Source organism: Oryzias latipes, chromosome 3 (assembly GCF_053564925.1).
Source record: "Oryzias latipes strain Hd-rR chromosome 3, Olatipes_Hd-rR_3.1".
Taxonomy (NCBI): domain Eukaryota; kingdom Metazoa; phylum Chordata; class Actinopteri; order Beloniformes; family Adrianichthyidae; genus Oryzias; species Oryzias latipes.
Genome location: NC_136239.1, coordinates 28641577 through 28666074, shown reverse-complemented (window position 1 = coordinate 28666074; position 24498 = coordinate 28641577). Strand labels below are relative to the sequence as shown.

General features: G+C 37.1%; 2 protein-coding genes across 5 annotated transcripts in view; one reads left to right on the top strand and one right to left on the bottom strand.

Moving 5' to 3' along the window:
* Positions 1-2017: 2017 nt before the first annotated feature.
* si:dkey-127k13.1 (PWWP domain-containing DNA repair factor 3A) lies at positions 2018-7675 on the bottom strand. 4 transcript variants are annotated; one of them, XM_011492483.4, is made up of 14 exons: positions 7420-7675; positions 6811-6871; positions 6397-6719; positions 6053-6293; positions 5671-5808; positions 5521-5591; positions 5334-5410; positions 5161-5221; positions 5001-5076; positions 4865-4915; positions 4530-4774; positions 2980-3192; positions 2794-2885; positions 2018-2707 (listed from the first exon to the last, which is right to left on the bottom strand). In XM_011492483.4, exons 2-14 carry the CDS (start codon positions 6815-6817, stop codon positions 2602-2604), a joined length of 1701 nt encoding a protein of 566 aa, XP_011490785.1. In that variant the 5' UTR covers positions 6818-6871; positions 7420-7675; the 3' UTR covers positions 2018-2601. The 4 variants fall into 4 exon arrangements, with proteins under 4 accessions (XP_011490785.1, XP_004067430.1, XP_078801362.1 ...); XM_004067382.5 differs by having other exon boundaries at positions 2794-2882; XM_078945236.1 differs by lacking the exon at positions 7420-7675 and adding an exon at positions 6948-7271 and having other exon boundaries at positions 2794-2882.
* A 3044-nt stretch (positions 7676-10719) lies between these two features.
* kif26ba (kinesin family member 26Ba) overlaps positions 10720-24498 on the top strand; it is a 97901-nt gene continuing 84122 nt past the window's right edge. Inside the window, exons 1-2 of the mRNA XM_011492476.4 lie at positions 10720-11323; positions 12410-12802. Of these exons, the coding sequence (XP_011490778.1) occupies positions 11270-11323; positions 12410-12802 (447 nt within the window). The 5' untranslated portion in view covers positions 10720-11269. The remainder of the gene's footprint in view (positions 11324-12409; positions 12803-24498) is intronic.

Sequence of the window (24498 nt, the reverse complement as noted above, 5' to 3'; positions counted from 1 at the left end):
TCGACGAAATAGTGCATTGTAAAAGCACATTTAAGACCGTTTTATAAATTCAATTCTGCCATTTATTGTGTTTCAAAAATGCACTTAAAATATCGGAATATGTTAGTGTCATATTTAATATAATATAATCAGCACTGATTACTGGACAAAATTGTTCTACAATAGAATATATATATATATATACACACACACACATGTGACTATATATATATATATATATATATATATATATAGAAGAAAATATATATATATATATATTTTCTATATATATATATATATATATATATATATATATATATATATATATATATATATATATATATATATATATATATATATATATATATATATATATATATATATAGAAGAAAAGACTAAAAAGACTAAAACATTTTCACCAAATAGGGACCTTACAGTTTGAAATCTAACTGACACCACTGGCTACTTTAAACCTCTAATTAGCCAGTCTGCCTTAAAGACTCTCACTATTTCATTATGTGATCATAATAAAATAATAATAGGCACCACACTGAACATAAATAAGAAAATTTAAAAAAAAAAGTTGTTTTGGGGGCTAGAAATGAAATAGACAAACATTTTAAAGATAAATGCAACCAGACAATCTCCATACAGCTTGGTGTTCATGTGACCACAAGTCCATATTTTTTAAAAGCTGATAACCAACACGATTATAGACAATTTCCTTTAAAAAAGACAATTTAGACAATTTCCTTTTCAAAAACAAAATAATTTTTGACAAATTAAAGTTACAAATGTAAATTGGAGCAAAAGAGTCCAGAAAGAACCCCTAAAGACATAAAAAATGAAATCTAATGTTCTGGTCAGTCAGATTGCACCCTTTGTCGCTGTTTGAGCCAAAGCGGTCCTCATGGAAGAAAAGTATGACGAAATTAAACTGTAAAAGCAAGATTGGAATTTGCTATCATGCAGACTGACGAGCCACAACTTGTCTGGGAAATTGTCTTAGGTGAAAATTTTGGAGGGGACGCCCACTGAATGCTCTCATGCTAAAAGGTTTATTTACCAAGTAAAGAACACTCTCCCCATTGTGGAATGAGAGGCTGTTCATAAAGCATATTATTCAAAGAAGGAACTAATTATCCCATCTGTTTAAGAACAAGATGATTTAGCTCACAAAGAGGAGGCCAACATGTGCTGAAAGGGCAGGAGCTTACAGGAGAAACACAAATTTTCTGATTGCCTTAAAATACATTGGTTCGTCCTAGTGTTCTGTTTAATTGAAATAATAATCTTTCAATTTCAAGTCAAAATCAATTATGACTTTTATTCAGTATTTTTTTTTCTTTTATTAGAGGAGTATCAAACCTGTCTGTAAATAATGAATGGATTGATTTAAAACGACTTGAGTTTGGGACGTGTAAACAATGCTTTTATTTTAGTTTAGCATTGATACGTGATTACAATTGGACAGTTTTGTTCTTCTTGTAGTACATTCATGAATAGTCAGAGCGATATTTCCCCAAAACTCTACACTTTAATAATTGTTTAAATCAAAGCTTGACTTAAACGTGATGATTAACTTACTTGGATATTTAGAATTCTGGGGGGAAAAAAACAACAAAAAAACTGATGAGGTACTTTTAAATTTAAACAATCCTGATTTTAAAACATGTACATTTACCCCCAATAAAATATAGTGCACTTGCTGCTGCATTTATAGTGATATAACTTATCAAGATAATTTTTAAATTAATTTGCTGGTGTTTTCATGCATGAATATAGGATTTCTATCTTAACTTCTCAAATAGTGCAAAACTGCACTCAGTATATGTACTAGTAATTCATTGCACCTATAAACCTAAAGAGTTTTTTTTTAAAAATCATTATTGTGCTTTTCATATTTTTCTTTGAAAAATGAAAAACTGACAACAGTTGGTAACCTCTGCTGAGAGGAAATTGCAATTTGGGATTACAAAAAAACAAAACAAAAGTGAAACGTGAATTTTATAGACAAGAAAATCCAGTCCACACCGAGTGTCGTTACATGTTTAATTGTTATGAGACATTTAATAGCAAAAATATGAATAGTTCATTCATTCATCTTCTTCCATTTATTCCCTTTTGGGGTCACAGGGCTGCTGGAGCCTATCCCAGCCACTTGTGGGCAAAAGCAGGGGACACCCTGGACAGGTTGCCAATTTGTCACAGGGTTGAGTGTCCACAATCCCACACCCACCCAAACACTGTCACATTCACACCTAGGGACAATTTAGATTAACCAATTAACCTATGACGCATGTTTTTGGAGGAAGCCAGAGTCCCCGGAGAAAACCCACACATACACAGGGAGAACATGCAAACTCCACACAGAAAGGTCCCCCATTGATGTTCTGGTTCATATGAATACTTTAAGTATTCATTTTAGTTTTTTTTTTTTAAAAGAGAAAAAAATTCCTATTCAAATTTATTTTATCAATGTGTTTGTTAGCTACATAATTCAGATTGTACAGGATCCATTATCATTTAAAAAAAAACAAGTTGCCAACAGGACTCAGCTGTTTGCAAGACAGAGATTTGTATAAATCATAGATTAAAAAACAATATGGCATAGTTTATTGCTCATTTTTTAAATTCATTATGGCACAAATTAACACAAGTTTTATTTTGCTGCAAAGATTTCATCCTCATCTGCTGCTCAATCTTCAGGTCAAACTCTTCTCTTTCTCTGTAAATTAAAGCAAAATAAATGTTAAGAGGAATAATCGATTTGCAAACGCCATGACTTAACGGACAAAACCACAAAAACCTTACCTGTTGCTAACACATCTGCCTTTGTCATACTTTTCTTTTGCCTTTTTAACAGAAACATTGTCCACCCCGGCAATAGCATGGATGATAGCCTGCTTACAGACAAAAAAAAAAAATTTAAAATACTATAAAAATAGTATCTTGAGTCTCACATCAGGACACATGAGTGACTCATTAGGTCCTGCTCACCTCAGGCAAAAGCACATCTAAGACAAAAGGAACCCTATCTATCTGAGCCACGCAGGGGGAGGTGGTCTTCGCTCTTGCATAGAGCCCGTTTAGGTAAAAGTATACTTGGTCTAACTGCTGATCATCTTCCAGGTAAACGTTCACCACTCGTCTTTGTTTGGCACTTAAAAAGGATTGAAGCCACTTGGACTGCTGCTGCCCACTAATCACAGCCTGCCAAGAGAGACACAATGACTTCACTCTGCAGACTGCAATCACTTGTCAAGGATACGTACAACTCATACACAAAAACAAGCTTAATGGTTCTTTCAATAAACACATTTCTAACCCAAAATGAATCCATATTTGTTTTATTCTAAATAGTTGTTTTTTTAACAATGGTTGAACGGATGCAATTATTTATAATGTAAAGTTATTTTTTAACCCAAAGTTGATCGATCTCTCCGTTTGTCTATTGGAGTGAACAATTAAATTGTACAAACAAAGTTTACTGGAAAACCTGAAATCAGTAATCTAGATTGAGTCTTTGTTGCATATTGGGGGATTTAAAAAATCCACTGTCAGGAAATTGTTTAAATAATCAAAACTAATGACATTCAAGTTAGTTACCCAGAATTGAAGCCACAGAAAAATTATGTTTAGTGCAGAGAGAAAAGAAAAAAAGAAACAACATCGCTACTTTGTATCCAAACCTGTTTTCTTTTGCTTATACACTACATTGTTCATTGTTCAGAGGTTTTCCTTTAGCAAAAACAAGCTGGACATCAGTAAAATGCAGCCAAAGAAAATGAGTCAGGCTCGTTAACAAAAACATCTAAATACTAAAATGATTTACATGCAGTTCAAAAGCTTCCATTCACCAACGTCCCTTTAGTGAGAAGGCAGCATGAGGAAGAGACACAGGTTGTGTACCAATTCCCTCAATACTCACTATATAGTGCACTACACAGTATAGGGCATTCATCATTTTGTAGAGCTGTCGGAATCCGCAATTCCAAAATCCAGTGCCGTAGAAATTTCCCAAAAGTCTATGCGAAAAAGTAGTGTACATCGATGCTCACTAGATTGGCGAATATAGAACACAATGCATTGCGTTTAAATGGTTTGTAATTTGAAAGAAATGCAAATGCATTTTTTTTTAATAAAAGCATCCAAATGTCATCATCAGAACACATTAGATCCATAAACAGTCTTCCCAAAAAGTTCATTTTTAAAAGTAGAGAGCGTATGTCCAAGTTGCATGAAAATTTAGAGCACTATATAGTCCCGCGCTAGTCTGAGGGGTTAAGGAGTAGTGAGGGAATCTGGACATAGCTTCAGTTTCCACTAAAAGTTTAAATTAGTGTAAACATGACATCTACATGTCCGTTTGTTCATGCAGAACTGTTTGGGTGAAACCACTACAGAAACAGTGCGGCGCTCAGCTGAATCACATGGTGCTACATATAGTTGGTTTGAAGGACTTTCTAATTGTGTATAGAAGACATACAGTATTGAGAGAGCCTCTTTGTACACTGTCAACGCAAACGCAGCACCCAGACAACTCCTACCAGAAGGCGCTTCTCCACCTTGCGCTGGTTAACAATGAAATGTACGAGCTTCTGGTTAGCACGGTTGTGGGCAGCGTGGCTCCGGTCTGGCAGCAGCCTCTTTGAATTCCTGCAGGCTTCTTCCTCATCTCCTGCACAGCTGGTCTTCTTGGGGTCGTTGCATGGCTCCTCGATCATGCTGTCACTGGCAATCATGATTGGTCCCTCTGAGGCGGCTGATGGAAACATTCTCCTCACTGGATAACCTGCAGCAGGTAAAGCCCAGCAGATCAGGATCAGGAAGAGCTGCTGGCCACTTTTCTCTCTGTGGTGCCTTGGTCAGTGGAAATACTTACTCATATCGTGGTTTAAGTACTCAAGGAAGGATACCGAAAATGAGTTGCAGGCTTTAAAAAAACAAAACAAAACACAATCAGTCCTTCTATAATTCAAGGGAATTGAACTTTAAAATGTAACCAACACACCATTTACCTTTACGGATTGTGTAGTCTTTTATAAGTGCTAAGGCCCAAGAAACTGCAGCATTGTAGTTTTCTTTGGCTTTACACTTCAATAAGAACATTTATCAAAGTTAATGTCAGGGACTTCCAAGAGTTTGGATATAGAAGTGATGTAAAAAAAAAATCCTCACAATCAGCTCATTTGCCTCTTCACAGTCAAAAGGCTTCAAGGATTTCAGAGCAACAGTGAACCTGGCGGTACACAGAAAACTCAAGCTAATTATTTTAGCTTTTACTAGCAATTAGATTGGCCAACTGAGGCATTTTTTAGTAAAAAAAATAAAACATGAAAAGATTTCTTTACCCTTTCTTCTTCTGAATACTTTCATCATCAACAAACATAATGCTTGCTTTTCTCTGTCGACGGTTCACGCTTTTCACCTACAAACAATTTTTTAAATTCTGAAAAAAACTTTAGTTTTCTATGATATTTTTTGCCTCTGACATTTGAAGTCCAAAGCAAAATGAAATTTCCACACTTCCACACCTACCAGTGAGGGCCAGAATGGATAGTTTCGACATTTGCACCATGCAAATGTTCCCTCTGTGATGGCTAAAGACTCTGAAAGACATTATTCATTTCTAAATGTTTTGCAAGATAAGCACAAAAAAATAAAAGCACATGTAGTCAATACACTTACTTTTGTCTCTTTGGGTCAAGTAACTTGGAAAGTTATCCTCTTCGTCCTCGCTGCCCTGATCCTCCTGAGGGGGTAATGAGGGCAGCTGGGGCTTTTCTGGACTCAGTTCTATCGACAAGTCTGAGGACAAGGACTCGTCTAGGGCAAATGTGGAGGAAGCAAACACAGTGTGAGATAAATATCTCATGAAAACTCATAAATGTGAAAAATAGCAGAGAGTTTCACTCTTAAGAAATGAACTGACCCAAAGAATTTGAGACAAATTCCTCAAATTATTTGGCTGTCCGCCATAAGCGGAGCCTCAAAGCAGGGTTGTGTATTTGCAACATTTAAAGAGCCTTTGCCTTTATAGGAGTACGAAATGAAAACCAACATTAACTACCTTGTTCTGTTGCATCAGACATTGCCAGTTCAAAACGTGGTCGTTCTCGTATGGATGACCAAACGCTGGTTTCCCCAGATAAATTCCCATTCGGATTTTTCCGAGGTCTGCCACGTCGACGCTTGACTGGAGAACCGTTGGCCTGCATCTGTGCCTTGAGCTGTCTTGGCTGAGAGGCATCAAACTTTCTTTTTCTCCTGTTAGACTTTGAGCAGGATGTTGCAGAATCCATTTCTGACGTCTACAACACAAAAGGAGTTAAAAGTAATTGTCTTTTTTTTTTTTAAATTTCAATAGTTATACTATGAAAGATGTTGAATTTCAAAAACTGTGTTGATAAACACCGGTTTAATAGTGATGAGCTCAATACACGGAGGATCCTTTTCTTGGTCTTCGAGAGGTGGGCTTGAAATGATAGGCAAAGTTTTTCTTGAGGAGTAGCGGACGGGTGTGGAAGTCAGGCTGGGACGTGGTGTCTTTGCTGTCTGCCTCTTGCATCTTTTTGAAGTGCTTGTAGGGGAACTCAGAGAGGAGAGGCTTCTAGTCGGCAAATCGCTGCCTGCAACAGCATCCGACTCCTTCACAGCTGGAGCTGAGTGAGCTTCTGGAATAGCAGTGTCAGTGCATTTCTTTTTACTTTCCCTTTTTGTTGTTTTACGAACTCCACCTGGAAAAAGAAAACATCCCTGAGTGCATCCACAGCCTCATAAACACTGGGGTTGCCTATAGGCAACAAAGCGCTTTCTGTGACTGGTTACCGTTCATTGTTGTGCCAGTTGCTTGAGTTCACTCATAGGAGCTTCTTCCATAAAGCTTCATCTGCTCAATCAGAAAAACTTCCATGTTATGCCTGTGCATTTGACACTTGAACATATCTTCACTTAGGGACAGGAACCTGATTTTTGTGGTGCAAGAACCATGGCTGCAGCAGAGAGCCTGAAGGAGGCCCTGTTAGGTGTTGTGTAATATAAAGCCCAACAGGCTTTTTCTCTACATCATTCAGTTTATCTACTGCGCATGTGCGACAATAAACCACTAGATTTTTTTTTTTTTTTTTTACTTTCTCCAGTCTCTTAAAACGAGCTGCGAACAGCAACAACATAAAAGACAGAGCTCAGTGATGGTTGCTTATTCGTGACAACAGGTGACCCACACATGGGAAAACGCCCACCGGGCTTCAACGAATTAGGGAAACAAACTGTCAAGACACGAAATAACCTCAGATTCATAAGAAGATCATCAACCGAAAAATACAAAACCAAACTAAGTCCACCCCCGAGAGCCTGTTACTAATAAAAACAGAAAAATATCTCCCGGGGAAAACCCCACAAATAATATTTTTGGCTACAAATGTACTAGTTACACACCTGGCTGTAGACGTCTTCTGTGTTGATGATTACGTTCCAAATAATTTTAAATGTCGCAGTACCGGTTCGTTGTTCCTCCGTAGAGCTGCCGATTGCACACCAATTAGCTGACTCTATTGAATTCAGCAATCGGACAATAAATTTGACCAAATAACCTAAATATTTACATAGAAAAAAACAACACTCGAGGATACGTGTGTATTCCTGGTTTTAGCTACTTCTTTTGTTTCATTTTTAGACTGGCAGCTACCAAAACGCCACATAGCATCACCTAGCGGCATGGAAGATAATTGCAACGGTCAGTCACAAAATCTACAGAATCGGTGTGTGCAGTCAAACGTACGCCGAATACACTAAATTCTCTGATAATAATGCATAATAAACAATAAGTACTAAATTTGCTCCTTCAGCACCAGACTGTTACACCCACAGTGCAAGAAGCGTTACCGCAGGTCATTCCTCCCCACAGCCATCAGACTGTACAACACTGTGTTAAAGGGACACTCCACGGTCCCAGGTTTTTTTTTCTTTTTTCATTCACTCATTTATTTATTTTTCTTTTGTTGAAGTTGTTGTTTTTCAATTTTCAGTTGTTTTTGTTCCTGAACAGTTGTTTGTTTTTGGTGTGAACTTCATTACTTATTTCTGTATTTGAAAAAAATAAAATAAAAAAAATAATATATATATATATATATATATATATATATATATATATATATATATATATATATATATATATATATATATATATATATATTTTACATGTTTTTTACAGTTTACTGTTTTTTACAGACCACGTGATTTTTACACTTTTGCAGCTGTATTTATTTAATATTTAATATTGATTTATTTAATAAGAATCTCGTTTTTTAATAATATTCATAATAATTTTAATAATAATTTTTAATTATTTAATATGAATGTCATTTGTGATGTCCTTTTTTGATGTTATATTATATAGATTATTTCTGAATGTCATTTTTGCTGCCACAGATAAATGAAATTTCCCCATTGTGGGATTAATAAAGTCATCTATCTATCTATCTATCTATCTATCTATCTATCTATCTATCTATCTATCTATCTATCTATCTATCTATCTATCTATCTATCTATCTATCTATCTATCTATCTATCTATCTATCTATCTATCTATCTATCTATCTATCTATCTATCTATCTATCTATCTATCTATCTATCTATCTATCTATCTATCTATCTATCTATCTATCTATCTATCTATCTATCTATCTATCTATCTATAAATACCTGATCAAGTTTGCAAACACACAGAGGCCAGGTATTTTTTTTAAACTTTCAGTCCAACAGACTTAAGAATGCGTTTGAAAAACTAGTTGTAACATAACCTGGTTCTCCAAAGAGACTGCTTTTATTCCAACTGCAGCTAAGCTTTTGAAGAAGCCTATGAACCTTTTTTAATGTTTATTCTATTTTGAATTAGAATTGTACAATTTGTTTTCAATCAGAGCGTAATCTTGACAACATGGATCTGTTAAAGTCACATGACATTAAAATCTTAGATATATCTCCTTCATGACTTATGTTCTGAAGTCACTGTTGATGTTTTTCCTCATTTTCTTCATGTTACTGTTTGGGTTACAGAACTTACAGTAATCTCACACTAATGCAGTTATGTTAATACCAAAGCAAAGCCCCAATGCAAGTTTATAAATGAAACAAGTTTTCTGGCCGCAGAGAAGCTGAAAGGCTCACGTATTTACAGACAGATTAACTATGAAAAGCAGCAGAATATCATAACTATGCAGAAAGAATGATTGTGGTGTTTGATGTTGCTTTGTACTAATGAGATGTGTCCAAAAGTAGTACAGAATTTTCAATTAAGGAATATTCACCAGTTTTAAAAGATAGCAGCTTTAGTTGGGTATTTGTCATTATACATACTTGGGTGTAAAAATTCATTTTAATAACGATTCAATTCTTGTAATAATTTGTGGTTGACGATCTGATTCATCCTCAATACTGGTTTATTTTGAACAATTCGATTCGACCTGATTCACTGACCTAAAATCAATCCAGGATATATTTAGCCAAAAATTCAACTAGTTTGACTCAGAGATAAATACCTGGGGACTGAACAGTGCAGGTGAAGTTTTCCAGATTCCCTGGGTTTTTTTTTTTTCTACAAGAGAGTAAATTAAATCTGTGCACATACAAACAAGTAAACAAGAATTACTGGCAAGTCCATTCACATTTTAGTTTCCTAAAGTTCAGACCAATGTTGTCTTTCCACATCAAAATGATACAAATGGAACATGATTAGAGCATTCTGCCACACTGGTCACATGTCTTTGCAAAATTCAAAGTGTTTCCACAAATTAAACTGGAATGATGACTTGATTATTTTTGGCTGACATCACTTGTGATATCACTTGGTCATTTTTAGTAAAACAAACCGGTACCTCATTCCAAATGGTGATTTCCAATCGATTTATTTCATTTTGAAACAATTTAATAATGGTATAGGTTGATTCGATAAACAACTAACCTCAGAGAGATCTACCTGGTTGGATCGTGGGAATATAAATTGATTAATTGATTAAGTTGATTTATAGTGACACCCCAAATAAATGTGCCAGTTTTTTCCCTGTTGTGCCATCTTGTTAACAGCAGAGAGCGCTGTGTAACTACTCTGCTCTGTTTTCTCTTCTTGTTGGACTGGTTGCTGTGAGTAAAAAAAAAACAACAACCTGAAATTGATGTGTAATCTATTTATTTATATCGTAGTAGCCAAAAAAATATAATATCTAACCTTTGGGTTTCAAGTTGGCTTCACAAAATGTTTCTTACTGAGCATGCTGGTTTAATTTTGTTTGACAGAGAGGTGAAACAGCCCTCTAATAAGCATTAAGATATAAGTGAGAAGTAATCACTGAAAACAAATTTTAAACAGTTAAATACTAAGTACCATTGGTACAACACAAATGCACCTCTTTCTATTAAAAATATGAATATTTTACTGTTTTAAAAAATCCTTAAAAGTCCCAGTAGTGCCAACAATAGAAATTGGATGGTTGAATTCTCTATTTTCTCCATACATGAGTCTGAAATTGTAAAGCCGCTGTTGACCAGTGTTTGACTGAACCCCTCCCTCCAGATGTTGCTCGTGTCCGGGATTAAAGCTCAATTCACCCGTGTGTGAGTCCTGTTTCCTCTCTGGAGCATGCAGCAAGACACTTGCCACCCAGCCGCAGCCAGATGTGCATTGGCCAAAGGTTGATGAGGGGCAGGTTGGCTCCGCCCTCTTATCCAGATGTGCGTCTGCCTCCAGGCTCCTCAGTCTACCGCTGGCCTTAGCAGAGGGAAGTTCACAGAGGAGCACACAGGACCACTAAACGTCCCGGGCTGAGCCCTGCCTGCAGCTGTGCTCCTGGGCCCCCACCGTCAGACCCGAGCTCATATCCTGGATATTCACCTGCGCGGCGCAGAGCTGATGGAGAGGGTTAGTGCTGAGAGCACAGACGGTCCAGGGAGCTGCTGAACACGTTCTGCTGAAAAAAAGGGAAAAAAGGGGGAGCGGTCTGCGCAACCGGTGTGATTTCCTAAGCTTTTTGAAGTGATCGACGGGCTTTTGCGTTTACTGCAGGGGAAAGACGCCGTCAGGGACGTGGGATGCGTTCCAGGCGCAATGGGAATGTGAGTGATTTCCACATGCGTCTTTGCGCGCCGTGAGGTTGCACCCCAACCTCGAGAAGAGCTAACTGCAGGGGCGCGTGGTTAATTGAAATCGATCCAGTGGTTCCTTTTTGGATGTGAGGCGGGCAGCAGCGGTTGTCTCTCCTCTCCTCCCCCTTTCCTCTCACCTCCAACATGACTTCACTGTCAGGGACTAAGGAGAGGAGCAGCCGGAGCAGAAAACATGCGGTAGGTTCTCCAATTCACCGAGGAGTTGATGCTCTGTTGCCATTATTCCTTGAAAACATTTGGAAAAGAAACTTGGATGCATTTCATCAACCCATTTAAATGGCAATCATGTCTGTCTTCCAGCCATGACATGTGTGTTGATGATGCTGTCTCATTTCCCACAGAATTATTGCACATCACCACCTGTGCTGTCACAGTGGCGTGCATTTTGCAGCAAATGGATCTACACGCCTTTTTTTTTAATCATTTGTTGATGCAGATAAGACATTGAGCTCTCTATATTTAACACCTGCATCCCATAATCAGCTCCACAGTTTAGTTTATCCCACCCACATCTCAACTTTGAGCATTCCCACATATCTACCTACATGTTGCTGCCTTATTGTGGTGCTTGTGAGGCACTTCACTGCTGCACAGCCTCTCTGCAGGCATCACCACTTCTGAATAGATTCGCCCAGCCGCAAAAGATCAAATTCTCCAGTCCTTCTGGCTCATTTGATGCTCTCAAGTGGTTCGTTGGAACACACCGGCACAAATCTGCCCTGACTTGATCATATTTTTTCACCAAAGGAAACATTCAGAGTCTCTTCCTTTTTCTTTCAGCAAAATATTTGGTATCATCCCTTATTTGTAGTCTAAATATTTTATTTTGAAGGTTGAATTCCTTCTCTGTTGCCACCTCACTGGTTGTGTTATTGCATTTTTAACATCCTTTAATGACGGCTGTTTGTTGAGTCTTTTGTACACATCCATATTTGCTTAGTTCAGCTATGTATCAATGGCGGGAACCAAAACCTGGAAGTTGATATTGAATTATCATGTTATCTGTCATTTATTAATTTTTGCACAAGTTGCAAAAATAAAAAAAGATCAAACAATAAATTATTACCTTAAAGTATAAGAGCACATTTTTGTTTATACAAGTATTAAAGTGTACAGCCACAGGTCCTAACCTCCTCTGGATTCTCTTCTCATTCTGAATTTACCTGCTCTGAGGGCAGACTTGTTAATGCACACGTGTTACACATTCTTAGTATGTACTCCTCATGCCCGATAAAAGGCACACCATGTTTGTTTTTTTCTCAGATGTCTGACACATCTCCAACAAAATCTGCATCTTTTTTCCCGGACACATGGTACCGCAAGACCTATGAGGAAACCACCCGCTCTGGCACACGCCCTGCCCCAGAGGGTGCTGGCTCCATGCCTAGCTCCACTGGAACCCCGTCTCCAGGCTCGGGGATCTCATCACCGGGATCCTTCTCTGGATCTCCAGGAACCATTTCTCCAGGGATTGGCACAGGATCACCGGGGTCTCTTGGCGGCTCCCCTGGTTTTGGTACGGGATCGCCGGCCTCAGGCAGTGGGAGTTCTCCAGGGAGTGAAAGAATGATATGGTGTGAGAACTGCAATGCTCGGCTGATGGAGCTGAAGCGACAGGCTCTGAAACTGCTCATTCCTGGGCCCTTCTCCAGCAAGGTAGAGGCATTTTGTCCTTCACTCTCTCTCTTTAGATTGTCAGCATGATTGTTATGGGATGATTCTTGCATGTTTTGCTTTTCATTTTGTGGTTGGTTGTGATTAACAAGACATATTACCTTAGACAATCCTGATTCTTTCAATGATTTATCACAAAAAAAAACGGGTTCCTCTTGTCCTAACTGTGTGAGTTAGGGTGATGCTGAATGTCTGCATAAAAGATCAGACTCTAAGATAATGATTATTTCTTAGTATTTAAATAAAGTAGTGTCAGAAAAAAGCTTTTCAGCTGCTTCCTTCCATCTTGCCCAGCGTTTTTAGCTCAATCAACACAATTGCTGCATTTTCTGTAGTGAAATGAAAATTCCCCCTTTGAGAATATCAGTGTTAAAGATAGCTAAATATTTACAAACATTATAAATCAATCTAATTCAATCAGGAGTTTGTTTTACATGTAAAACCCATCATGCACACTATACACGTTCAAATGGCACAAGTAACAATATCTCCTTTAGATTTCTATACAGAAATTAATTTTCTCTAATTGCTTTATTCACAAAAGTGGCCAGAAACCAGATTACTGCAACTTTGTAACCGTAAAGTTTCACATTCATGATCATCAAAGGAGTCTTTTGGAGTTTTATTTTGGTTTCCGGATTCACTAAAGGCAAATAAAAGAAAAGACATGATGATGAAAATAATTATTTCTTTGATTATGATATTTATTGTTTACACTTTTGCACACAGCTATCATAAAGACAAACAATAAAAATGCTACAGGCTCCTGTCTGTAATTTACTGAAATATTTGATGTTGTTGCTTTATGTGGCAGAATTTAATCAATAAGGAGGAAATTATTTGAGTTCATTAGTTAGAATTCCACTACAAATACTGCATGTCACGTGTTTTTTTTTACTTATAGGAGTCTGCAATACTTAACTAAAACAAATGTTCATCAATCCAATTTATTCCTTATTTACCCACAATTCACTGGACAATCTAAAACTTAAGTTTTTATGTATCTTTGATGGATTATTGTAACTAACAATTATTATCTCATTTGGAATCTGAAAACTGAATAGACCAGAATGCCTTTGCACCACCAGACCATGCACAATAAATCCTGGTTCTGTCATTTTACAGCTTATGGAGAAAACATTTGCATTACACATCTACTGTGCAGGTAGTTGAGTCACTGATATTTTCAGTCCAACTGTTAATGGGATCCATGGAGTAGATAAAACTGCTAAGGTTGTTGTTTCCACCATCATATGCAAGAAATGGATAAATGGTCACTTGACACATTTGGTTTGCATCAAGGCCTTTTTAAACTCAGATCCTTCTGTTCTGTGATTGTTACTATAATTCTCAGCTACAACATCATCTGTTGGAAAAAAAAAACTGTGAGGGGGGCAAATTTGACATTCACTCTTCAATTGAAAAAGAAAAAAAACCCTATATGTCATTTACATATATTTCTAGTCACTCAGTTTAAAAATAAATAATAGAAACAGGTTTTATACAAGCTAATTTCTGTTTTAAAGTTTAGCTGTTTTACATTTGAGTAACTGAAAGGCAGACTTGTTTTGTGACAAGCCATCTCGGGGTTACACAATAAACGGATTTGACTCTGGTTACTTTTTTGTATTTATTTGCTTTTATAAAGGAAGTCAAAGGGTTGTTCCCCAGGTGTGTAGAGGAACAGTAAAACAAAAAAGTAATTACTCGAGGAGACTTTCCATAAAAGTCTTATCCAGAAACAGAGCGCAAACTTTATGTAAGTGCACTGCTTATGTTTGATTAACTTCTGATTCATGTTCTGCAAACAAGTGTTTTAGATTATTAAAGTAGACTTACTCTAATATAAAACAACATTATATTACACTTCATAGTTTTCTGAAAACTATTATTCATACTTAGACACATCAAACTGCTTACACGTTTTTGTTGATCATAGAATTATAATATGGTGAACTCCTCTTTGGACAAGTTCATACTCTTTTTATTGACATTTAACTGTTTTTGTCTTTTCTTTCTTCTTCCTATTGTTTGGAATTTTTTTAACCTTAGCTGAATATGTCTGCCATGATGTCTTAAACTTTGTCCAAATAGCATCAACCCTTGTTTCTTTAAGGCTTAAGGAAATGAGGGTTGATGCTATTTGGGTAAAGTCCAGCTTAAGGCTTAATAAAATTATTGGGATGTTTCCCCAGCAAGTGAAAGAAGTTTGATTTTATGCTCAGAATTTTCATTTAAGTCCTTTTTTTTTTACCAATGCAGGTTTAAACAGTGGTAAACAGTATTAAACTATGTGAAGTTACCCTGACTTTTGACTATTTGTTACTGTACAGTTCCATCTAGATGGAGTTGATTACCTCACTACAAAACACCTCTGGGTCACCACTGAATAACTTAGCTCAGTTATTTTAATAAGTTTAATTATTTGATGTCTCTTTTTTTAACCTCTGACTTGTACAGGTGTGTACTGTCAGAGAAATGCTGACCCAATGTCTGCGGTGAAGCCATGTGACCTAAAAATCCTTCTCCTTCACCAAATGAGCCAGAGCAGCAGTTTGTCTGTTTGTTTTGCTTGTGTGACCTCAGCTTATTCCCACAGGACAGTGGGACATGTGTTATCCCCACACAGTTAGAAAAAAAACAACTCACATTCATCAGATGACACACACACATACACAAACCTCAGTTTCTCATGAATATGAATACATGACAGGTCATGCTTGAGTTGTGTTGCACACAAAGTAAAGATACTTTTGCCTGAGAGGACATCCTATTGACTTACATGAACTTCCTGGAAAGTTGCCAAAGTTTAACCTTGGTCATGGACCAAAGTCTTCACCTTGAAATGAACGATTTTTGCGTCGATGAAACGATGCCTGCCCAGAAACCTACACACGAAGTCCTCACTGTGTAGTTGGATAAACACATTTGTCTTGACTGTGTGAATAAATCACTTCTTCAGATTCATTCTCACAGAAGGTTGATATTATGCTAATGATGACCTTCACAGCTTTTAGCTTTTGAACATTGTGCTGTTCACATTAGCGCAGTTCTGCCTTTTTATGTGTCTGTATATCTGCACAACTGTAAGAAGCCAGCATGCATGATAGATTTAGTTTCTTTAAATGTCCGAGTGTCATGTTTCAGGAGACTGTTCAACTTGCAGATGTTATTAGTGAGGGTTTGATGCGAAAAAAACCCTTTTGTGTTTTTTTTTATATGTTACGGTGCCTCATTTAAACATCCAGACGTTTTAGATAGATTAAGTTTGCAGATTGGCTTAAGCAAAGTGTGTTTTGCAGAGTCAACATACTTTTATTTAAAGACAAAAGGAGGGTAGGTCACTATGAGGAAAGCGTTTGTGTGTTTATGGGACTACACAGTGCTCTGCTTAAGGATTAGAATAGGCAGAGCATGTTCTCACACTTAGATGGAGACACAGAAATTCATGCACAATCACAACTCAAAATCACATCTGGCTACGCAGCTGCACTCACTTAAGGCTCGTCCACGCTGCACTGGTGTGCACAGCCGTGTGTGGGTCTGTGTGTTTTCATCCCTTATATCCACACCCAACCCATAAATGGATGGAGGATGATCTGTTTGTGGTTGGTTCAGTTCAGCTCAGGAAAGTGGGTCACTGTGTGTGTGCGTGTTTTAGACTCCAGCAAAGGGTCTGTTTCAAATCAGAGGAAAGTCAAAACCATCCATGTTTAGAAAGAGAAACATGCACAAATCTACACCAGACACAAAAATAAAGCCAAAGAGGGACTAGTCTGAGTATATTTACTTATGAGGACTTTTATCGCCAGCTTGAGATTGAGGGAGATTGCTTTCATCTGTGCTTTCCTGTCTGTTTTAGTTATGTCATTTGAAGTTCAGAGTGCTTCCACGCTGGAGGTTCCTGTAGACATAAATATCAGACATATGCCTTAAATGTTTCTCTTAGCGTGTTACTATCCTGGCATTTTTGTGCCAAATAGATTTTGCTTTTAGGAGCATTGCTGCCTTTAAAGGTTTAGATGTCATTTACCGTATTTTAAATGTGCTCTCATTGTGTTTATTCTGAGTTTGATGCAACTTTTAATGATCTTTTTAAAATGAATTTTCATTTTGTTTTGCTCTACACTTGTCCACAAGTCTGCAGTCTTGAAAAGGATTTATAGAGGCTGTAAATCATAAACTGTTCCTCGCTGCTCAGATGTAGATGTGCAGCTCATTACTTCTTATTTAGTCAAATTCTCAATTTTCTTCTTTATTTGTAAAGTTTTAAGTCTAAGAAAAGAGAAAGCAAAATCGTTATAATGTTTTTTCTTGTGAACAAAAATAAATCTTGTTTATCAAACAGGCCTTATTGGTTGTATAAATTATCAATGGGAAATATTTTATACATCCCAGACACATCGAAACAACTGTTAAACTATCTTGGTCATCAATATAATGCAGTGAAGAGCAGCTTAGGGATCTATCCATTATGTCACATGTGTCAAACTCAAGGCCCGTGGGGCAAGTGTGCCCCACCATGTCATTTTATGTGGCCCGCGAGAGCATGAAAGTTTTTAATTTCTTAAAATAAAAAATAAAATTGGTGTGTATTTATTCATATCTAGGGGGAATCAGATTTGAAATATCGGATTAGGCAACAGTACATTAGGACTGTCCATATAACCTAACCTGACAGAATCAAATTTAAAAGGATTTTTGCAAGAGTAACAAGCAAACATAAGTTTTCTATGCAATTGTAATTGTCACTTTAAAAATTTATAATAAATAAATATTTAAATATTGTTTTAACATTAAGGAGTAGTTATATTTGAATCGGTTAGTTCAAAGGGGGCCCCAGTTCAAGAGGTTTTTGAACTAACCGATTCATTTATTTTTCATTACATTTGGTTACATGTATAAGTTACATCTGGACCTTTGAGGACAGCCACTATGCTTATGTGGCCCTCTGTGAAAATGAGTTTGACACCCCTGCATTATGTATTCAAGCTTAGTCCTTATTCCATTTACAGAATTTTCTTTAACCCATCCTAGCTTGACCAAAAAAGAAAGAATAGAAGTTAACAGATTGCGAGTCCATAAAAGAGCCACAAACGACCCCACATATTTATTGACCGCTCAAGTGTCTTGTCTACCATATAAAATACTTGTCCAACAACATAAAAGACATGGAGAAAAGACCCAGCTGGCGTTTGAACCATTTTTGAAATGTTGAAGTTAGGGGCAGTCTTTGTTGTCATGCCATTTTATTTATTCATTCATTTTTACTCATCCTTCAACATCCTTCAGTTATTGCAATAAAATGTTAGCATGACCTACTCTTAGCAGGTGATGTTTTCAGATGCTGTGTCTCCCCTTTGAAAGACTGTTCCACTTTGAAAGGTGCAGCTAGTTGTGTGCAGAAAAGTCAGTTTCTTAGGTTTTAATGTTGCAAATGCTAGAAAAAAAGGATATTTTCTAAACTGATGTTGGCAAACCAGTAATAACTGGTATCATATAAGAAGGTGTAACTTCAATTGTTAATTTAGATTAAAAGCACAAAAATTTGCAATGATCAGAGAAAATGTATGAGCTGCATAATGCTATTTAGAAGCATTATCGAATAATGGTAGTATTTTAGGTAGTATTTTGGAAAAAACTTGTTCCAGCTGCACATTTATGTTTTATTTTAAGTTGTAATGGAGATTTCTGTTTTCCTTTGTCATTAATCATTATTTCATGATCATAAGTGGGGAAACCCTTTAAAATTTTGAATAATTGATAATGACTACACTCAGTTATATCTTTTTATTCTATAAGTGTGAAAAAATACCTAATTGATTATTAATTGTTTAATAAATTTCAGTATATTTGTGTAAAACACAATATTTGTATTTCATTAATTAAATATTTCAACTTTGAGGTAAATAGCAAACCTTCCTAATTATCTCACTTACACAGATCAGGTCTGAAGGGCACAGGACTGTTTCTGGGGGATCTGTGGCAGAAAAATGGCAGCACCAGTGATGAATGACATTTTTGACTGTTGAACACACACCTGGTTTTTGATGCTCTGTCACTTTAAGTAAACTGATCAACACCTCTCTGATGATCCTGGGCGCCCCTCATTTTCATTCAGATGCACCTGCTGGAGTGAATTGAGTGAATGCTGGCTTGGTAACAAGGCGAAGGAATGCACTAACATTGAGCCGGTGGGAAATTAGGAAATACACGTGTCACCCCACTGTGTACCATCTGCCGATCGTGAGATAGTACCCATAATCTCTTGGCTGTAAGCCTTTTTCTTTTAAACTCAACATAATCAAGAAAAAAAGAGTTTTTCTCAGTGATTAATACAGTCACTATTAACTGTAATCATAGAAACCCTGTATATTGTTGTATTGATTGAAAATAAGCATATTAGGTGGAGACACTTTGCTTTTTTCCCAAAAGCTTTCAATCTCAAGGTACTTTACTTGGCAAGAAACCTAAATAAACTCTATAGCAGACGCAAGACATGGACAAGCATTACTAACGAGGGCACCACAGATTATTATTAACCACTTGCATGAACCACATTCAAACCTCTGCAGTATAATTTTAACTGAAATTTCTACAGAGAACAATGAAAAATGATCAAGAACGCCCTTTCATTGACCACAGTAACCAAATGTGTTAATTTCCCAGTACATGATTGTATGAGGTCTTGTCTAAAATAATGCAAAAATAAAGTTAAAAGAAAAAAAGTCATCTTAAGTAGTGTCATGAAATGAAATAAAAATGTCTTTATATTTTCTTTCATGCATCAAATTAAGTGAGGTATAAGCAAATTAGGCAAATATTATCTGCTCCTCTAATCTCTGCTATACGCAGCCCAGAACCAGTAATTAGTCTATAACTTGTGAATTTACCAGATTAAATGTTGTAATATTATGATTTAACACTGTGTCCTCAGAGGAACAATTAATTGCATAAAAGTAACTGGTTTTGGGTTGGACAATGCTACAGGAACAGGGCCTCCAGTAACCACGGCAGCTGGTGTTGCCACGGCAGCGACATTTACCAGGTGTGCGCCTTGCACATATCTCTATCTGTGTTCATGGGCTCTTCATTTTTTTGTACTTTGGTGTGTGTGTGTAAGAGAGAAGAAAACAGAAGGGTTCAAAAATACATGCTCAACATGTTCATGTGAGCAATGGCGCATCTCATCACGTGTCTTTAGATACAGAATATAGTTCATCAAGTGTATGTGTGTGTGTGTGTGTGTGAAAGAGTGGGAGAAAGAGGAGGATCATGCACTCCTGATGCCTCTCAGGTGTGAAAGACATTACCATATAAAGAGGTCCCCTCATCAATAACTGCAAGATGGTGAGAATGGATGGATGGTTATGTGTAGGAAGAGAGGGAGGGATGCTGATGCAGACTGAATTGAAGAGCTCTCTGCCCTACTCTGTCAATAAAACGCGTCCACACACGTATTTGCAGCATTCTGTGCTATACTCTTATTTATATATTTATTTTTGCCTGCCTTTTTGTTTTACTCCGTTTTAATCAAACCTTTCTCGATAGAGTTTAATAAATCAAGCTCAAGATTGATTTCTAATTTTTTGGTGTGAAACGCCTTTGTCAAAATCTAAATGGTTGACACAATTTCTGAGTATTTTAACTTCCTTCCATTGGCAAATAATTTTTTCCCAAATAAAAGTGCATCAGCCTCTCATTAACAAAAAAAAAGTAAATATCTAAGTGCTAAAAGCTTAACATTGTCTTTCTGAGTATTTCTTTTCAAATGACTGTGAATAAGGTGCAGATGATAAAATGCAGTAGAAAGAGCTTGTGACTGTGATGTAGAAGCTGCTACAGGCCACAAGCTCCCCGCTCCACTCCATTCTGATGGATCCACTTGTAGACAAAGAGTTTCATCCACGTCTTTATTTTCCTCATCTGAGCTGGCATCTTGCTCAAAACTGTATGGTTGGATAGCTCCAATACTGCTCACCATTTTTCTTGCATTGATAATGTTAGGTAGGGGGTGTGAGGGGCTGTATGCTCGCAGGATAGCCTGTAAACAGATGGATCTCAGCACATAGAGGCAGGCTCAACGCCGACAGTCCTGTGACTCAGAAGCGAATTTGAAAATGAACTCCTGCCGATCTGCAGGAACTAAGTCTTAGAAAACAACAGTTTAAAAAGAATTTTTGCATGATCTTTTTGTGCGTATGTGAAAGTCTTTTTTTTGTAAACATAAACAGAACTAGGACCTTCAGCTGAACAAATTTTGTTGGCAATTAACAAAACTCAAAGTTGTGGTTGTAGCACGATTCAGTCAATCTAGGAACTGCAGCAAGAAATGAGATAGTGGGCCAAAATGTAAAAAAATTATTTTGAGTGTAATTGATAAAAAAATATGTTGTGGTACATCATACATACAACACATGTATAATTAATCTGTCAACTAAACACATGCAAATAAAATAATTATTTTTTTGCCTAGTCTTCACTTATCATAATTGTTCTGTCAACTGAGAAAACAGGATTAGTATCTAGAGCACAACAAAAAGGGCTGTTCCAACAACACGAAAAACGCCATTGAAACCTCTGAATTTACACATAAGCTTACACACGCTGAGCTAGTTTGAGTTACGGAAAACCCTCATTTGCTCTGAATGCATTGCAGAAGACATTAAAGTGGCCCAGCGTACAGCATCCCAAAGCCAGAGGCTCAACATTGCAGAAATATTAATCCGTCCACTTTCTAAACCCACCTGGTCATATTCAGGGTCATGCATAAAGCTTCATACAGCTGAAGGACTGGTACGCCGTGGAAAATCTTTGTCAATCAGAGTCATAAAGGACACAGAGACGTGCATAATGGTCATTGTTAGTCTTAGTCTCAGTTTAATCACCGTTTAAGCCAATTAACATATTTGGTCTTTGGACCGAGGAATAGGGGAGGAATTGCATGCATGCGTGGAGAAACCATAGGAAGGTCACACTTATAGGCCAGGTTTAAAATTTAAATCATAAATCATTTATAAGCGTGTTAGCTTGTAAACATAGCAACATTCTGTCAGAATAAAGAATAAGTTAAAAAAATGTACTTATGTAAAAAACATAAAGTTAGTAAAGACATTTGGAAAACATTTATCAATCACCAAATGTTTACATCATTGTAACAGGAGGAGCAACTAAGTGATCTGAAGCTTTCATACTTTGGACATCTGCATATGTGCACAGATTTCTGCTTGTGTAAGTTTGTTCTTTTCAAAGTTGGTTCCGTCATCCAGAGCCTGGAGAAAAACTAAAAATGTACTGGCAGATGCCAACTCTGTGACACCGTGTGGTCACACTCTCTGAACGTTTTATTTGAGGATCCCGCGAACCACCCATTTCTAACAATAGTCAGCCTCCTGTCATAAGCTGATATATCACAAAGAAGCATGTGAATTCACTTGTACAAACAGACACATGCAAAGCATCACAGGCTATCACATAGTCACATATAACACATCTATCTTCAGCTTCTTCCTTTTGGAAACTTCTTGACAGGCTGAAGTGTCAGTTACATGAAAGGTGTTATGCCTTCGTATTATATTTTTGTAAAAGGTTCTCAACATTTCTAAGTTTTTTTTTGTCTCAGAAGTTTGACTAAAGAAATGTGTTGAAACACAAATTTATCTGTTGCATTTTACCACCTAACTTATCAACTAATCACAATTTACACTCTATTTCATTTTATTCAGTTTTTTTATTGGGCTGCGTCTACAAACAAAACATAACTATTTCTATATTTAATCACTCTCGCTATCCTTTTCAACTCATTTTGATCTGACAGCACATCAGGGAGTGGTAGTCATCAGTTTATTTTCAATCAAAAGTTGACACACTTTGATGTTATTTTATCTTTTATGTTTTTGCCAAATATTATTACTTAACAGATCTGATTATGAATGTACAGTAGCAATAACAGCTTTGGTCCATGACCTGTGATTTTATGGATGATGCACATATTGTGGTTTAAAAAGGAACAACTAAGGACTAAACTAAACAGTGATTACAATCACATTCACAAATATATATTCTTTTCCCAAATAATCGGATTTTCCAAATGACATGTTAAAACACATTCTTCTTTTCTAGATGATTTAGTCATAGTTGACAAGTCCCGTGGCAAAATTGTCATTTTGAGAGGGGTGTTGTGAGAAAATGTTGGGCATTCATTGCCCCCTGGGCTGCATAAAACCATTGTCAGTGTCAGTAAATTGTTTTGGCACATTCCTCCTAAAATCTGATCGAAGGATTTTCCCACTGTTCTGATTGGCCTGCTGGTACCTGTCGACCTGAGATCCTACAAGCTAATCAAGCTCAGTGGGATTACCTCTCCTGCCTGATGGCCCGATTCACCTGGAGTTCCGGGGTTTCCACCTCATGCATCACTGACCAGCTTACAGGTGCAGCTTTGTTCTGTCCCATCAGCAGCAGTGGCTTGGATACAAACACAAATCCGCGTAAAGCTGTGCCAGTCGATAGCCACCATGTTGAATCAATGTCCTGGGGAGTGAAGATTTAAAAGTGCGTGCGAGGATGTGTGTTTCTTTGTTACCGCTCACCTTTTAAGGCCCAGACTGTAGGGCTCTGTTTTGTAAGTGGTTCCTGTTTTACAAGTTACTGTAATGACCTTTCCGTTCCAAACACTGCACTGCTGCCCCGCAAAATTGGCATGTCTGTGTGAGTGAACATTCCAGGGTTAACTATATTGGTTAACTGACTACTGCTAAACATAGAATGAGAGGAGAACTGAGTCTGTGTGTGTTTGTGTATTTTAAGAAGAGTCATGGCTCTTGTGTCAAAGCATTTTAAAGGGCAGGAGGTGAAACAAGAACAGGGGGGAAATTTAAGTAGACTGGCTCCTGGGCAGATTTCATTGCTGCAGCTGTGATTCAGGAACTGTAATGTAGTTTATTTAGGTTTTTATCACTTTAATTGGACTCTGGGATGATCTTGCTGTTTCCTAAAATAAATTTGAATAGAGAGTATTTTCCTCCTGCCAGACCATTCCTTTTGTTTACTTGCACACTTTGCACATTAACAACCTTCAGTCTAAATGTTGTCCTCCATCAGCATTCCCTCCACCTTTCCCTTTATTGCACTGTCCACTGTAGGAAAACGGAACAAGAAAATGATGGGAAAAGGCTGAGGCATGTGGTTGAAATGGTAGTTTAAAAGAAAGAACAATAATATGGACGAAACAACAGAAAAACTGTAAGGGTCAGAAAGAGTAGGAGAGAAAGAGTGTGTGTACTTGAAAAGAAGAGCAAGAATTAAATTGGTTGTTTGTTCCTCCTGTACACCTCATTCAGGCGGAGGGAATGGCCCCTAGCCCTTAAACTTTCCAATTACACTCAGCAGATGGAGTCTGTGGGGCTCAATTTAGCCTGCTTTGAAATGGTTGATGTTGTTTACAGTTATCACCTTTTGACTGTACGCCACACTAGACGCTTTGTCAAAGGCAGAGCCGTTCTAAGCATTTTTCTACTTTTATTTTTGCCTTCATATATCCTTAGTGTATCATAGTTTAGAGGAGAATTCAACATTCATTTAGTCTTCCTGACCTGATTCTCCCAGGCAACAGCATTGAGACTGCTCCAAACGAAGCTCTGTTGCTGGAATGGTTTCCACTTTGAACACAGGTTTGA